The sequence below is a fragment of the Copidosoma floridanum genome, unplaced genomic scaffold (genome assembly GCF_036245765.1).
Source record: "Copidosoma floridanum isolate Cflo_tuat_1 unplaced genomic scaffold, Cflo_Japanese_pri ptg000013l, whole genome shotgun sequence".
Classification (NCBI taxonomy): domain Eukaryota; kingdom Metazoa; phylum Arthropoda; class Insecta; order Hymenoptera; family Encyrtidae; genus Copidosoma; species Copidosoma floridanum.
This window is the reverse complement of record NW_028321890.1, coordinates 23502777-23520015: the sequence shown is the minus strand read 5'-3', so window position 1 is coordinate 23520015 and position 17239 is coordinate 23502777. Positions and strand designations below refer to the sequence as shown.

The window sequence follows — 17239 nt, the reverse complement described above, 5'->3', positions numbered from 1 at the left end:
CGAGTGTGGATGAATTCGACTAGCTCTGGATGAAAAAAAATAAAATAAAATAAAATAAAAGCAAGAAAAGTGTTTAATACGTGACATAACACTTCACGTGCATCGACAATAAATTTTAACAACAAAAATGATAAACAATCTTTCATTTTGTTGTTTTTAAAATAATGTTATACTACTGCAATGCGTTTCACAAGAAGCGATTTAATGGCACGTGGATCAACAGTGTATTTATACATGCACATTATATATATATTAAACGATTGAAAAGCTGTAAGCAAATTTACATGGGTATTATGAAATGATTTCAATCCAGTCGTTATTACGACGCTCGTGTAGTAACATACCAGCCGAGGTATTCACGAATAATAAATTCAACCAACATATATTATAATGTATATAAAGTGATTATTATTCAGTGAGCATTTATAAATATTTCAGTATCAATAGACCGAGGAAAAAATTTTAAAAAACAGTAGTGAAACTCGAGAAAGGAGCAAACAAAAAAAAAAAAAATTACCAATCTATAATGTAACGTCGAAACGAACGTTTCGGCGAATAAATAATTAAGCGAGAGTTGACGCAAAACCGTGAACTCGGCGGTGCAAAAAAAAAGGAAGAAAAATATTATTTTTGTGCAATCGGTAAACAAAACAAGTCCAACTCACGAGATTTTAATGCGGGCTCTTTTTGCCGACGGCCTCTGCGCCTGATTATGAAAATCAAGCGGCCTCAACTCGCTCCCCGCCATCGTCGGAATCATACCACGAGAACACACACACACACACACACCACACACACCAACAAGGAGAAACAAAGCGGCGAAAAACAAAAATAACCAAAAGCCACCCTCTCCCCCCAAGTAAGTACACTCTACTGCCAGACGCTGCAGGCACACCCCGGAGATAAGAGCTCGTATATGCTTGGGGTGCAAAATCACTGTGTATAATATCATCCAGTTGTGGGCGCGCGTGCAGACTGATGCCGGTTGCAGAGCTACTACCTATATGCAGCCCCTCGTAGCGGCCGGGGGGGGGGGGCTAAGTATGAAAATTTATCCTCCGCGCGCACGATATGAAAGTACATAAAATACACAACGTAACAAGAAAAGTGAAAAGCCGCGTATAGAAACAATGTGTTTCGAGTATAGCCGGAGAGGTGCGAGCGGGCCGAGCGCGAGCCGAGCCAGCACTTGCCGAGCCTACCGTTTTTTTGTAACTCTCGGCTCTACCTATTCCGCGATACATACATGTATATAATGTATATATATATATATATGTATATATACGTATCACCGATACGCGGGGGCGTGGGTGCAATGCGCGCGCGCTCCCTCGCAAGCAAGCGGTGTCCGTCAGCTGCTTCTCGTACAGCGATGGTATATATTATTATTATTATTATTATTATTTTTATACCTACCATATATATATATATACATATGTGATTGTGAGGAGGGAGGTAAACCCATATCACTGGTAGGAGGTGTATACGCACGAGGAAAGTTTGTTTTTCACCTGTGTGGTATACAATCATATTTATGTACGCACGTAGGTAGTATATATACGTGTGCGTAATGGAGCGAGCAAACTGGCCGTAAACTACAAGTATATAGACTCAAATACAATGCGAGCAGTAATTATCGTATGGCTGGCTCGCAAAAATTTATCATTATGGCTCGATATACCACGAACAGTAGCTACACAGTTGTATGAAAATTGTAAGGAGTATGGTGACTAGTGTAGGGGGGTGCAATGGATCGATTGTTTTCATAGCTCTGTATAAACAGACTCATCAGTTCATGGTGGTTGTTGTGCATAACAAATAATTGTTGCTACAATCAATGGCAAATAAGTTTGTTTTAATTTTCATCGATTTTCATTCACGGTGTTGAAAAATGTCTCGAGACGAAGGCCTTTCTTTACACAGAGGTCAAATAAACAATATCGAGCTATCGCAAGTAATCCTCTCAAATAAAACCAATTGCGAAATTATGATACTTAGGACCTTGGTAAGGATGATGCACCGAGGTATATTTTTTAAATTAACAAAATTAAAAACACACACCGAGTGAAAAGCTCAGTTTTACGGCAAAGGACGATGGGGGGGAATAAGAAAAAGCACTCACCTTTGCTCTTTCAAAACGATAGTACTTAAGGAAAAAAAAAAAAAAAAAAAAAAAAAAAAAAAAAAAAAAAAAAAAAAAAAAAAAAAAAAACGAGGTCGGAGCCTGCAGCAACCAATCCTCAGTCTCGAGACTCGTTATATGTGGCGCGCACGAGGAACAACTGCCCCTATATATTCCTGTCTTCGTATTAAAAATAGAGATGGTAAATGTTGCCGGGAGGCGCGAATCTTTTGGGAATTACGGAGGTTCAAGGAGCCACGAGTGCTCTTGAATAATGAGGATATATATTATATACATCGAGGACAGAGAGAGTGAGGGTGGATATGCAGAGGCTCATATACTGAAATGCAGGGCGTCAAAGCTAATGCTCCGCGAGCACCATCCCTGGAGAAATTAGGGAACAGAAGAATCATATAGGGGTTCGCGTGGACGAGGGAAAAAAGAGTGTTTTTTTTGCATAGCAAAGATTTTTGTGCCAACGATTATCATGAAATTGTGTATGGTATATCGTTGGTTTTTACGTCTGGTGAAAGTGATTTACAGGAATATTATGTGCGTCACGTAATAATTTGCCATCAGGTACAAGCTTGCAAGTAGTTACGATTGAGCGATAGAGCGTGGATTGCGAAACGACAATTAAAATTATTTCTCTTTCGTTTATTTCCCCGTTGATATGAAATAAAGGAGTTGGTACTATCTTGATGTGATTCCAGTGCATTTTTTTTATCGTTCGAGCTAAGGGGGATACATTTTTCTAGCAAACGTTTCCATCGACAGCGAATGAATCACCTCGATCAATGCAATTGCAAGTGTACATACCGAGAATGATGGTAATGATAATGGACTGCACCGAGAAATTATTGTTAGAATATTTTGGAATTCGGTGAGAGCTTTTTTATGAATGCTCGACTCGCTAGCTAATACCAATATACAATTTAGATCGGAGTGAGGATTTTTTTTTCAAATGATCATCAATAATTACTTCAACATGTTGTCAGTTCTTGCAAGGACATGTATTGTCTATAAAAAGTTGCAGCCGCCAGTTTCGCCTGTTTCGGTCAAACAAGTCCACATACACAATGGACAATTTTTTGCCAGTTAAAAAAAAAGGAGGAGGGCCAAAAACGTAAAATCTGGCACAATGTATTTTACGACAAAAAAAAAGGCGGAAACGAATTCTATGAAGACAAAAAAAAAGATCAGGGCGTGTACTTAGTCGTTGTCGTTAAACACAATAAGTTGTAAGCTGAGCGCTCTAGTGACACACTTAACGTTAGAGCTGTCGAATCGTAACGCGTACGTAGATGGATGCGTGTAAACGCTTTTACCTTGAAAACGCGAGTTGGGCTGGTCCAAGGATAGATGTGCGATACCATTTTCTTTCTAAAAATAATGTATAAACTATTTGTTGATGCTTTCCCCCATATGTACATCGGTCATTCGGTATATAACTGGATTTAGTCTGACCTGGTTTCTCCTTTTGACTGTTGGGCAAAAAGGCGTATCATGAAAGAGTAAGTATATAAATATGGTCAAAATGATGGTTTCAACCTCGCGTTCGTTGGATGATTTCGGGTTGAATGTTTTTCAGGATCTTTACTTAAAGTGTAAGAAAAATAATAAAGCTTTTTTTGAAAAAAAATGCAAAATCTATCAAAACGACCCGTACAATCTCTACACGTGCACCAGCTACATAATTATATAATAATACAATGTTAGATGTTAACCAGCTACATAATTGTTAGATGTTATTTCGACAGGACGCCGGCACATATCCGACTGGTTGTGAGCTTGAACGCAAAAAGGGGGAAGGAACTTGAACTAATATCCAATTAATTTCAAAGTTGGTAACCTTAACCGAGAGGGAGGAAGATCCTACCGAGCCGAAATGTCAAGGATCAAGCTCAAAGTGTGTTTTTTAATCGGAGTCGGCGGTAAACATTGCCTCGGCGGCGGTGATTAGAGACGATTCGCATCAGGTGGTAGAGAGAAAACAAAATTAATTGCGCGCGTTGGCGCAACCGGAAGCGCTGAACTTGGAAGTTTTCTAATCGATGGCCCGTGAATTACCGTTCGAGGGCCTCCCTCCTCCTCCTCCTTTGCTCAAACTTGTGCGCCACGTTTGTGTGTACGTACAGTTGTACACATTTTCGAATGTTATACACCAGCTACACTCGAGTCCGAAGGTGGAATTTTTCTTTATGATGTTGCGTTGAATTTTCAATATCTTTTTTTGTTTACGGCTATTTTATATTCCAGCATGAATTTCCTGGTACGTGAGTGAAACCATGGATAGTACAAAAACGTATGTGAACTGTAGGCGTAAGTAAAGGTGCCAAGACATGTCAAAATCGTAGAGTTAAATAAGTTATGAGAAATTGCATAAAGTTTTATAAAAAATTTGGGTTCTTACATGCGGACTCTATAGGGTAACTTTTAAGCTACGACGGCTTGAGCAATTCAAGGAGTCGGTGTGTGAGGCTAGATCCAAACACAATAGGTGCTTCGTATCGAGACAAATGCCATCTATAACGTGTTGCAAAGGTATAATCATGACATGCAAAAGAAGTTGAATTGTGTATGCAATTCATCACTAAAAAATACACGCGCACAAACATCCAAGTGCCATCATCTAAAATCGTATATTACTTACTAAAGTTTGAATGTTACAATAACCAGCTTATACAATGTGCCACAATGAAAATTAGAGTGACTATTCAAGTGATGAGTCCAAAAGTTTTAAAAACATGCCGCTTTGAGCTTTACATTCCATCGCATTTCGACTGTTGTAAAAACTTTGGCATAGCCAGACACGAATTCACTTTTGATGCTTTATACTCACACAACGCAGCGAACACCATCTTTAAAGGCTTTACTCTGGCTGAATTTCTTGCCCCTCCATAAATCGCAAGGGTAAAAATAGAAGACTGAAACAGGAGCCAACTATCTTTTCTCTGCGTGAAAGAAAAAGGTAGGTATACGTATGCATCGGGGCGCTGTATGAGCGATTTAATAAAAAACATGCTCATACAAGTTTGTTAGATATTTAAGTAATTGTTTCTGTGCTCCTCTACAGTAAATAATTACTTTACAGTTAATCAACTATTGTATAGAAAGTAATTTAATGAGCGAATTCTATGCCTTGCGATTCATTACAAAATTATGGTAACTCTAGGTCCAAAACTAACCAGCAACCCATCAATATATGTTCTAGATCTTGCTTCGTTGTTCTCGGTAAAATGAGTACATGCACAATCCGCACTGTTTTAGTAGATCATAATGGACACACGAGCACAACTGTAAGTTTTGACTATAAGTTTTACTTCCCGATTAAAAAGTATACGCGATACCGGTTTTTCTGTAGTTGACAGCCACATAGATGTACGCCTCACCACGAGTGAGCTGGATGAAATAAAAATGTTGAAACTATAAGTAATTATTTTCCTTTTGTTTTTATAAAATTTGCTCAAAAAATGTTTACCATGATTTCATACTCTGTTCACAAATTGGGAAAAACGATTTCATGGTAAAAATCGTTTTGAACCGCTACTACGGATCGTTATCAGCGTAAATATTTCAAATACAGTTTGATATTAGAATTTATAAAAATAAAAAAATTTCCCGTGATTCCATATGGGGGTATACAATAGAAGTTAATGAAATTGAAAAAAAAAAAAAAAAAAAAAAAAATGTTAGCCAACGCAAACGAAAACGGTACCGTAACTCGCCTGCGCGAATACTACGATTTCACCTCACGCATACATTAAAAAAAAAACATTTCCGCAAGATAGCACACGAAACCTAAACTCAATGAGGTGTAGTTAAAGGCAGTTTTTTTCCTCATACTTTTATGGGTCTGAACTAAATTACGGGAGGGTGCGTGTACGTGTGTTTTTCGTTCCTACTGCTAACTTGGGCAGGAAGTTGGGAATGGCGTTTGGGGGTAAGTTTATAGGCGCTTGGCTGGATTCCACGGTTAACTTATAAAAATATTATATTACGTAGCCAATGCTGTAGTTAATTTAATTTTTCCAAGTGAGAAAATATATACAATGTAATATATTATTAGAATAAAACTCGTAAATTAAACCCGAGGTGGCTTGCGTTAGAAAATTAATAGCAATTAAAGATAACAATCAACGGAGATGAGCCGTGATAGATTGGCCATTAAGGCTAATTGGGCAGTAAGCCGATAAATGTACCGTATGGTGAGCAGTTATGCTCGAGGAACTGTGAAATTCATACAAACATTAAATTCGAGTGTGTAGGTATGCTCATACGTCACCTTCAAGACTTTGCCAGGCTATAAAATTGAAGTTGAAACGAATACAACGTTCCATCACTGTTTACTAAATTTGTTGTTGCTAAAAACATTAAATAATAAAAAATTCGTAAGTTTCGATGCGGTGATTCGTTGGTGAAATTACAATAAACTTATACATTATTTGATTTTTTTTCCCATTAAAAAAAAATGAAATTCGCAAGTTTAGAAACAGGAAAAATATCGTTAATCGCTGGCGAATCTAAATTTATACATTGCCCCGAAAAGAATAATCAAAGAGTGTTTTAAGTGCGAGATTCTGACGAACGTCCCCTCTTTTTCCCCGTTTATTTCCGCGCGAAAGTAAAAATATCTTACAGTCGATGGTTACTTTAAATACGAAATGTATATACGTATATAATTATACACCCAAAGCAAATGTAACAAAGAAAGTCATTCAATGCCTTTTTTTCTATCGTACTATCCAAACCGACACTTGTTCTTTTTACTTGCAGTTACAATACGTAAATTTCTATTTTAATAAAAAAAAAACTTTTAATGAAAAAGAGAGCAAATTTTCTGCATTTCTCAACAAAAACCACGAATGAAATATAAAAAATCTCGACTACGGAAGGATGCCCCTGGCCTTTTTTAAAACAAAGCTCCTGGTCCCCCGCAAAGGGCTGGCGCCGTAGTACAACAAAAAGATAGGGCCAAGTAATGATACGATACACCTGCATAAGCAACAGTCTTCCCAGAGCAAGAGATAAAAAAAAAAAAGAAGAGAGAGAGAGAGAGAGAATCACCCACCGCCGACATTGCACTCCCTCGACGGCCTTGGTCCTTCGATTACACACCTCCTCCCACTTCTCGCTACTTATTTTGGGGAGGCTGAATACGCCGAGATACGTACCTATGTGTGTGTGTGCACATTAAACCTACCCTCCACACAATAGATAGTGAATAAAAAAAAACAAATGACAAATGAAACTGTAGCCGGTGATAAGCTGCAAACCTCGATGACGTCTAAACAATCCCGTTACGGACGATCAAAATGACCAATAAGGTATATCAGCTGTCAATTTAAAAACCAGAAGAGAGAGAGAAAAATCGTGGCAGACGACGACGACACGCGTGCAGTGTATATATAAGTAACTCTCTCTCTCTCTTGCACTCTTATATTTTTGTGCAATCAGGAGGATAAATTGACACAAATATAATCGTCCTTCCTTTTGTGTTCTGTCGCTAAAGGACATAATATGTTGTGTGTACAGGGAGTCGGAAACGAATAACGTTCGTTAGGAAAGGTTAGAAATTTAAAAGGCACACCGTTACGAACCATATAACACACTGCTCTCGCTGATAGATACTACTATTTATGTTATTTGTTGTTGTTGTCCTGTTGACGTATATACACACCTGTGGGTGTGGGTTAGTTTTATAAAACGGAGCAAACGAGCAAAAGACCGCGCAAAGTGAAGCACCAATCACATTGAAACGTCTTCCGCATTGTTGGTAAAATTTAAACAGTAGTATATTATATACTTTGGTGATACGTATGTACGGATGAAGGGGAGGGGGAGGGTTGATTTTTTGGAGCAAGGCGCAAGAGAGGGGCAGCTCCACTACGGCTGCGGCGCAGCAGCCCTTCGTACGTATATATTTATGTACTCAATGATGCGCGAGAGAAAAGAAGAGCAAGTTAGCAGTGGTCAAAAACGCGAAAGAATAAAAATGATAACAATCCACGCGCAAGGTTCGAAAGGGGGAGAGATAAGGGAAGGTAGGTAAAAAAACAATCATTCGTGACTCACCTCGAGCTCCCCTCGTTGTCGACAGCTTGCTTGCGCTCTCTTTCCCTTCCTCTCTCTCTCTCTGTTTCTCTTGTCCTGATGATGACAGAGAAAGAGAGAGTGTACTTTTATAGCTGCAACCACACACTCCTTATTCTATCCTCTTTACGTCTCTACCGATACTGATGCTGCAGACTGTACTCTCTGGACAGATCTTCCTCCTCCTCTTCCTTCCTCTATATATACCTTCTTGTGTTCCTTACACGACAGTAGCAGGAAGCATCGCTATACCTTTCTCTCCCTCTTGTAAAATGTATTCAGGAGAGAAGCGAGTCAGCGAGTGGAGAAATAACTTTTTTTTTTTTACGCGCGCATTTTAGGCACCACGACGAAAGTTAGAGAAATTTATTATGACAGTAATCTACGGGGGAGAAGGAGAATTAAGACCGTCTGCGTTTAAGAGAGGGCAGCTTTAAGCGCGCGCCGCCGGCGACTGCGGCATCCTGAGGAGAGCCAAGGCTGCTATACTCTATACTGCTGCGTGTAAATATGTATACATATACATATATAAGCAGCACATGACACAGCAGACAGCATAGCCGCTTTTACTGGACTATGTATGTATATTAAGGTTAGGAGCGCCATAAGATGCGACTACTACAAACTGCAACTGTAAAAATAGGTACGCACAACATTAACATAAACGTAATAATTAATGACTGATATTGTCTATCTATTATTATACATTAATATACAACATACCATCGCGCAGCTATAACGTTTACATATATACATATACAGCATAAACAGCTGCTGTATAGTTGATTGCTGTCTGCTACTACCTACGCGCAGCAGAGCGGCGCATGCATTTTTCGTATAATACGAATATTATTCGCGTATCATATATATTATGGCTCATTATACGAAAACTACATTATTTTTTTAATCCCACAAATACTTAGTTCTAATTTTATTGTATGTAGAACAGTATTTATTATTTAGTTAGAAAATATTTTCAACATTATCCTTCAAAGACAGAACCATAAAAATATTTCTAATTTGTAAGTTACAAGGCAAGAAGAAGCTAATAATCGTCTGTATAATTTTAGAATGGTGCTTTAACGTTATTAAATTTTCAAGTATTTTCAGGCTCCAGCTCATCCTGTGAGGACCTTTCTTTGTATTTCAGAATAATTAAAAAATGTTTCTTAACCAGTATAACTTGCATGAGTTCCACCGGGTATGTACCCAAAAATTTTCAAATAACTAAACTAACTCAAAAAACTCAAATAATCCCATGTTTTCAAAAAATTTCAAACCCATTATACACAACATTGCACTTTGTGTGAATTTTGATCCCAAGTCAATGCTATGTACCCTATGCCGATAATACCGGTTGTATTGCGCGCGGCCAGAACGCAAAGGCGTTTGATTTTTTTTAAAGAATTTTAAGTATATTCCTAGAAGTAAGTTCACGTAAAATAATGATAGTACAGTATTATGTACAAAATAATCATCATATTCCAACCAAATCATGAAATTCACTTATGTACATTTAACCAATTTAAAACGTTTTTGTTATTAATAAATCCTTGTACTTTTTTTTTATTACCTCATACACTTGAGCTTGCACTTAAAGAAAGAAGAAACTTGAACTGATAAAATAACAATAAGTACTTACCTAATCAATTTCGAAGTTGGTGACCTTAACCGAGAGGGAAAGAGAATGTGAACTTTGCGGGAAAGGCCACACTCGAACGATTCACGTGTGAAAAGCGGAAAGAGATTATTGAGCCGAAATGTCAAGGATCAAACTAAAACTGTGTTTTTTAATCTGAGTCGGCGGCAATTATTACATGAGATGATTCGGTAGAAATTTCTTTTTTTTTTTTTTTTTATTACTTCGATGGTTGTTGATGGGAAAATCATATTGTGAAGATGAAAAAATGATAAAAGCAATATATTTTACGATGAAAATCGAGATTTATTTTAAGGCTGATTGCGAGAAAAACGAGATGTTGCGTGACGATTGTCTGGGAGAACTTTTTATGTAAATTGAACTAGAGACCTTGCCTCCACATATTGTACGTTGTACAGGTATACATTTGAACTTAGTACTGCTCTTTTTTGGGCTGGCACAAACAATCAGTATTTATTTTCCAATTAAGCAGGTTTTGTTCGAGTGAAACTTTTTATCGAAATATTTCATGAAATCAACGATATCTTCAAAACACTGTCGAATCAAATGGGGATGCAATGCTCGATACATCCATCGTTGTTCTCCTCTCAATTTACGAAATCACCAATAAACTGACGAAAAGCAAAAAAATAATTCCTCCCACGCGAAGCCAAACAAGTTAGAAAAGCAAAGCGCATGCAAGTATGTAACGTGCACCACTCGGGCCTTTGAACAAACTCGCTTTTCCAAAAACTTTTCGTTGCGCTCGCGCGGGATTATGCACAAAAGCTCCCTCGCCCGATTTGAATTTAATTACCTACGAAACAAGAGCAAACACAACTTATTATCAAGCCTTGGATTTTCGAGGCCGCAGATGTGTTGCATGCCAAACAAGATTATGGACACTATCGAACTAGCACGTGTTCTTTTCAAAAGAGAAAAATAAATAAAATAACATAAAATGCAGCTGCACACATGGTGTCTCATCGAGCAAAAACTCTGTTGAGACTGTACTCCCCTGTATGTATCCATCGGCTCAACATGTTGGGTCAATAGTACATCAACACAATTTTGTGTACACATAGAGTGCAGGTTCACGCGTATTTATTAATGAATAGGTACATCTACATCTGCGTGACGCGTTCCCCTGCCGATTTCGAATAGTCCCCCTGCTGTGCGTGTCACTTGCAACGCTCCCCCATACAAGCATCCCCCTACTGTTAATTGCACTATTCGAGGGTGTCGTATATGGAAGCCTTTGAGCGGACATACGAGCAAGTGGCTTATAGTTATCATACAATCGTAAATAAATATTGGAGTGGACCCATCAGGTTATAAACAGAAATTTTAATCGAGGCAGATCGGTAGTTTGAACTGTACGGTTTCGACGCAATTTGTCAAAGATATTTACGTGCGATTACGTTCAACAATAATGAAAATATGAAAATAAATAATTTTCAATTTACGCTGTAATCTTGACTGATTTTCATTATCTAAAAAATCATGGCAAGCTGTTTTGATGAAAATGAGAATTTACCGACAATACAAAGCAATATTTAATTCAAAGCCTCAGTTATGTCGCGCGTGGAATGAAAAATAACTTTTAATAAAAAGATAAATCATAGTTGTGCTAATAAGGAGAACATTTGCGTAACTGCAAAAGATTTCGAATTTTAAATGGTAACTAAATTTTGAGAAGTATCATACTTTTCATTATTTAATTAAAATTCTGTATAAAATTAAAAAAAAAAAAAAAAAAAAAAAACCTATTCCAACTTGTACCAAAAAATACTTCAATCCAAATATTTACAAACATTTTGCTTTGTACATTATTTTCAAGTATTTTATGTACATATTTCTTGTTATTTACGAACAAGTATTTAAAGTAACTAAAATTTAACAACTGACGTATGCATTTGATAACTTCAGCATCTTTTTTTCAGCATATGATTTGAACAGTGAAATTATGATTTCCAAAGCCATAGGTAGTGCAAGCATGTTTAAAAGAAAACTGAAGCGTTCGCAGTCTTTGCCAAATCATCTAAATCTTTTACCATACCTATTTTCAATTTCATGGGATGCTGAATAACTGTCTGCCATAGCAAAGGACTAAAAGTATTCAAATATTGGTTAAATTACAAAAAATTTACCAACCACAGAATATTTATGTGTAACTTACTCTTTTTCTGCTGTATTCATTCTTTAAGTTTTCATCACCACATTCATCATCAGAGTTTTCAGGCTTTTCTTTCATCACGCCTGCCTGAAATATAACGAGAATTAAGTTTACAGGTAGAAAAACTTTAAACAATAATTTCTCGTATAAATTTTACTATTTATAATTTACCCATAAATTTTTGTATTCTGGTGAAGTACTTTCTAAAAGTAACAACCGATCCTCTATTTTTTTTAATCGTTCATATACATCTTTGGGGACTGGTTTATTCATTCCCAGTATTTTTTCCGTGGATGATATTCTTTCTTCAAGAACTGATGGATAATTATTTGACTCGTTTTTTAGTTTTGGAGAAACATTTTGATGGCTCCATTGATTATACACTCTACAAACTTTATGTCTAATTGAATATCAATTTACTGTGTGAGATGGCTGTAAAAATGTCCTTTATTAGTTCATAAATATTACCATCCCTGTGATTCCTAGAACTTTTATGTTTCGTCCAAATAACGTTGACTCTACTACAAGTTGATGTTTTGTCGTCACTGTTATGATTATCCAGGCTTTGGCTGTAAAATAAAATACAGTATATGAAGAATATAGAACACACTATTAAAAAAAAGTATAGTATTCTTTATCAAACCTGCAAATACAATTCTCTTGTAATTTTATTAGACTTGCTTTTTGTTTTTTATTTAAACAAAAAGCTTGTATCCGATTAAACATTTCTTCTGTGTTCCTTTTTATTTGACACATATTATAATCAACACTGATTGTTGCACGTCTTTCACTATCTGCCAAGCTCCCATCCGAACTATAATCTAAGGGTTCAGACTTGACTTTAACTGAATCTGCATCAGTGGTATTTTGACAGACAGATGCCATTTGTGAATTATACACTTCCAATTTATTTTCTTCTCTCTCTTTTGGTCTTTGCTCTGTTTTTGTATAGATATCACCTACAATAGTTGAATTGGAAAGGTATTAAAACTTGATTTTAGTACATAAAAATTGCTATTTATTGTTCAAAATAAATAAAGAATCTTACAAATGATAAAAACTAAATGTTCTACATGCATTTACGTGTATTTGTAAAAATAAAATATATATGTAACCAAAAACAACAAAAATAGTGTCAAACACTCGTGGTTAAAAAGCAACAGTTATTAAAAATTTAAAATTTTCAAACAATTAAGAAATTTGTTCATGTTAGTAATAATTTATTTACTTTTCGTCCATAAACACTCTTTGTTCTCTTTCCATTGGGCCTCATCATCTTCATAAACTTCTTTTTTCCAAATAGGTACTACTGATTTTACTGTATCAATAGCAAATTGCACAGCTTGTAAAGATTCTTGCCTGTGTGGTGAAGATATGGCAATTACAATGCTTGCTTCAGTGACAGGAACTTGTCCTAAACGATGATAAATAGCAATTTTTTCTACAGCATACTTGGAACGAATCATTTTACATACTTTTTGCATTTCTTTCACAGCCATGGATTCGTAAGCTTCATACTCAAGATGTAATACCTGCAATAGACATGACACAAATGTTTAAAAATTCACTATAAATATTGACATCGGTATAATGTTGTTGTTTTCATTAAAAATACCTTTTTCTGTTCAAAATTGTCCCTTGTTGTTCCAATAAAAGTGGAAATAGCTCCACAGTTCGGGGACACTACGGTTTCAACAATGTTATCAAAATTTAACTTGGTCGAGTAAAGACCAACATAATCCTTTGTATCCTCCATATTATCCTGTGAGATGAAAATGATGTCAGTGATCAATAACAACCCCAACGAGTCAAGAATCATGCATAAACCACAAAGGAGTGAATTAAAACAAACATAAAAACTTGTGAGCTTGCACTGAAATGTAAACTTATGGAACCTTTAAAATCAAACGAAACTCACAACACATATGGTAAACAAAAAGAGAGTTATATCACCTCCACTGATTGGCGGTATCACAGCAATTTCATCGCCTTCTGCGAGCTGCAAGGTGGCAGCCTCGTCGACGACACTCTCGTTGTGAGCCAAGACGAAAGTGTCCTTGATACTGTCCAGATTGAACTCGTAGACAACTCTATCCTTTAAATCTTCGAAGGTCAGCGAGTGAGATGGTAAGACGAGTTCGGCGTTACGAGCACCGGCGAGCTCACATGCTTTGGCAAAAAAGAGTACCCTGACGTGAATAGCAGACGATGGTTTTTCTATGCTCATCCTAGTCGTCTCCTATAGAAAGTTTAGGGTACATTCAGGCTGGTTTACAATGACTAACTTTTGGAGTTGCGAGTGCGGTATAAAGGCGGGTCCTCAAGTAACGCTACACAGTCCATACGTCGGTACGTCCACAGTAGTCCAAGCAAATGCGCATGAACTACAGGTAATTAAAAAAAACAATGTTATTTCAAGTTTATCAATTATCAGCCTAATAACTTTAGTATAGCGGATCAAGGAGGTATATTTGAGCATCACTAGTGGTTATTTGCATACAATATGTCAATAGGCTCGACGATTAAATGGCAACTCTGGACGTTATTAAATAATTGATTGTAACTGCATAAGCTGTATCCTTTAAAATTTCTCGCTATGTATACCTTTGAACAAATAATCTGATTATCATGGAATCAACCCGAGATAATCGCGAAACGATTAAACCTTCTGATTGTTTAAACAGCGTTTTTACATCAATTAATGTTCTGTGCAAAAATATAGTACAAAAAAAGTAGAAAAACCAAAGATTGATAACGTCTAAATCTATAGATGGAGATTAGAACTGATTTTGTTTAATTTTTAACTAATCTTCAGTTAGTGATAAAGATCTGTCTACAGATACAAACGTCTTCTACGTGGCTAACGTGTGCATACATAGGTATGGGTATAAATGATTTTTTTTTTTTTTAACTTCTCAATTGGCAACATGGGCATCATCAGGAGTCAATTTCAGCCAATGGGGTATAAATGATGGTTCACATCCATGCACAATGCTACCTTGTAGATTTCCATATTGTTGTTGTTGTTGTTGCTGTTGTCAACGAGCGTATATATATTGCAGGAAGGGTGTGCGCGCGCAATATCCAGGGTAAGGAGGTCAGTGATGAAAACAAGGTCAAACAGTAGCTCTTGGCAGAGGGGTGGTCCTTTAGCACACCCAGCCACACTATCTCCTCTCCTTGGCCTGGGCGTACTAATCTCGTTGTACTAGTGGGCGTTGGGCTGATGCTGCACGTACATGGTGAGCAACACATAAGCCGCGCATCCATGGGTCGTTGATTTGTCGCAGCGTTGATCTTATGTAGGAAATATTTGAAACTTGCTCGCACACATTCATATATTATAAATAAGTATATAATACATGCTCTCCTAAGTTGTTTGAAATTAGTTATACTTCTGGGAAGATTGTTTGCATTGGTACTGAAGCCCCAGTCGGGGACTGAGGAGCCCTGAAATGTGTTTAGATAGTGTAGATACCTCTATTACACAATTTGCAAAGCTATACGGCTCACGTTTTCATTTTAATTTTTCCTGACGTTTTAGTGCCGAGGGCATCACTTTACTCAATCTCATATTCCTCGTTTTGCATGAAATTGCCCTCATGACTCTGGGCTGGAAAGATTTTATAAAGCATCCGAAAATTGCACTGGGAGAATTTGGAGCGTGGCTAGATTGTTTCCTTAACTTTAACAATATTTACATGCCAGTATCATAACGCCGTTGGATAATGTCATCTTCAGGTTTTCTACCGGTAGGACAAGTTAACGCAAAATATGGACGTTACAATTTTTGTACTAGTACATAATTTTGTTAATTTTCAAAAGAAACGAAAATCATTCTGCTTTATTAGCAAGAAAAGATTTTAATTTCTTTACCTGTGCTTTTTTGAATTATCCCACGCAACATGGCCTGCCTTTTTTTGTGAACATTGCAGTCTTTGGGGTGGAGTGGCACGGATCGATATTTTACTTTACTTGCTTAGATGGACTCTATAGATACACGAACTGTGCATTAGTTCACTTGTGTGAGAGTACAATATATCCATATGCTCGTAGGCAGCAGTGGCTCGATTCCGAAATTAATAATTTATTTTTCATGTGTAAATTGACCATTTTTTTGTCAACCACCAAACATGATTTTTTAGTATTCTCAAAAAATATAAGTATGCATTTTTGGCACACCAGCAAAATAATAATCCGGCAGATGAATATATTTTATAGTCAACAAAACAACAACGACTCACTCTGAAGCAATGTTGATGCCAACGAAATGACATTTTGTACCAACTAGATGGTCACACATAATAATATGTAAGTATTTTAGACACCTTTTTTTATGCTTAACAGAGCGAATAATCAGTAATGTAGCTTATCTGTTTATAAGCCCAGTAATTTCGAATTTCAGATCCAGCCGATAAAAAAACATTGAAATACGCTCATGTACCAAAAAATGCAGCCTACAAATCTAATGTTTGAAAAAAATGGAAATTCCCCAAGTTTTGGGCATGGAAACCTCGAAATTATTATTCAGCAGGTTTGTCAACATTACGTAACAACAAGTTACCAAATAGGCCTAAAATATTATTGTACATTTAATTTTTCTCCCCAAACCTGAATAAACTATCGCCCATATACTTCATGTCATATACACGTGACTCGACGTGAACCAATGAAATGTCCAGAAACGAGGTTTTGTCACAGGCTGTATTCCATATTCGTGCAGTATAGGTATATTATTTATTACAATAGGCAGTCTCTGCGGTTCGATAAATCCATAGGGTAGGACCACGTGACTCCCATACACAGATACAAAAGTTCTGTTTGTAATACATGAGAAACCTTATGGATTTTTTTTGTGTTCATTAATTTAGGGTAACAAATGGTCCGAGTATTGATTTTATTTACGAGGGAGGCTTGTAGTTTGAAAAATTAACGTAACAACGCTGCGCATGAATAATTTCGTGGGGAGGCACTGACAAGAACGAGATAAATGTGTATGGGTAAAAATAGCCGATAGTCCCGATTCCCGATATGTACGATGTACCATTGCAATACACATGTACGTGGCGTATATTGTAAGATAGGTAAGCGTTCGAGGAATGACCGAAACGCTTACCATAGAGGAAAAGGGGGACAAGAGGCAATTCGTCACTATGGCATATGTCTAATTTTACCTCCATCCCATGGTTGGGCCATTGCACTTGGACAA

General features: G+C 36.8%; 2 protein-coding genes across 3 annotated transcripts in view; both read right to left on the bottom strand.

Annotated features, from left to right (window-relative positions):
- TTLL5 (Tubulin tyrosine ligase-like 5) overlaps positions 1-8691 on the bottom strand; it is a 56412-nt gene extending 47721 nt beyond the window's left edge. Inside the window, exon 1 of one of the 2 annotated variants that reach the window (XM_089591112.1) lies at positions 8198-8691. The gene's annotated coding sequence lies outside the window, so the exon portion shown is untranslated. Of the gene's footprint in view, positions 1-7722; positions 7769-8197 lie in introns of those variants that run through there. The other variant, XM_089591113.1, reaches the window with a different exon arrangement.
- A 2935-nt stretch (positions 8692-11626) lies between these two features.
- Positions 11627-14259, bottom strand: LOC106641919 (Molybdenum cofactor synthesis 2A). Its single transcript, XM_014356500.3, has 8 exons — positions 13949-14259; positions 13646-13792; positions 13259-13562; positions 12674-12989; positions 12499-12599; positions 12202-12422; positions 12034-12117; positions 11627-11963 (listed from the first exon to the last, which is right to left on the bottom strand). The coding sequence occupies exons 1-8, from the start codon at positions 14255-14257 to the stop codon at positions 11892-11894; spliced, it is 1554 nt and encodes a 517-aa protein (XP_014211986.2). The 5' UTR covers positions 14258-14259; the 3' UTR covers positions 11627-11891.
- Positions 14260-17239: the final 2980 nt, after the last annotated feature.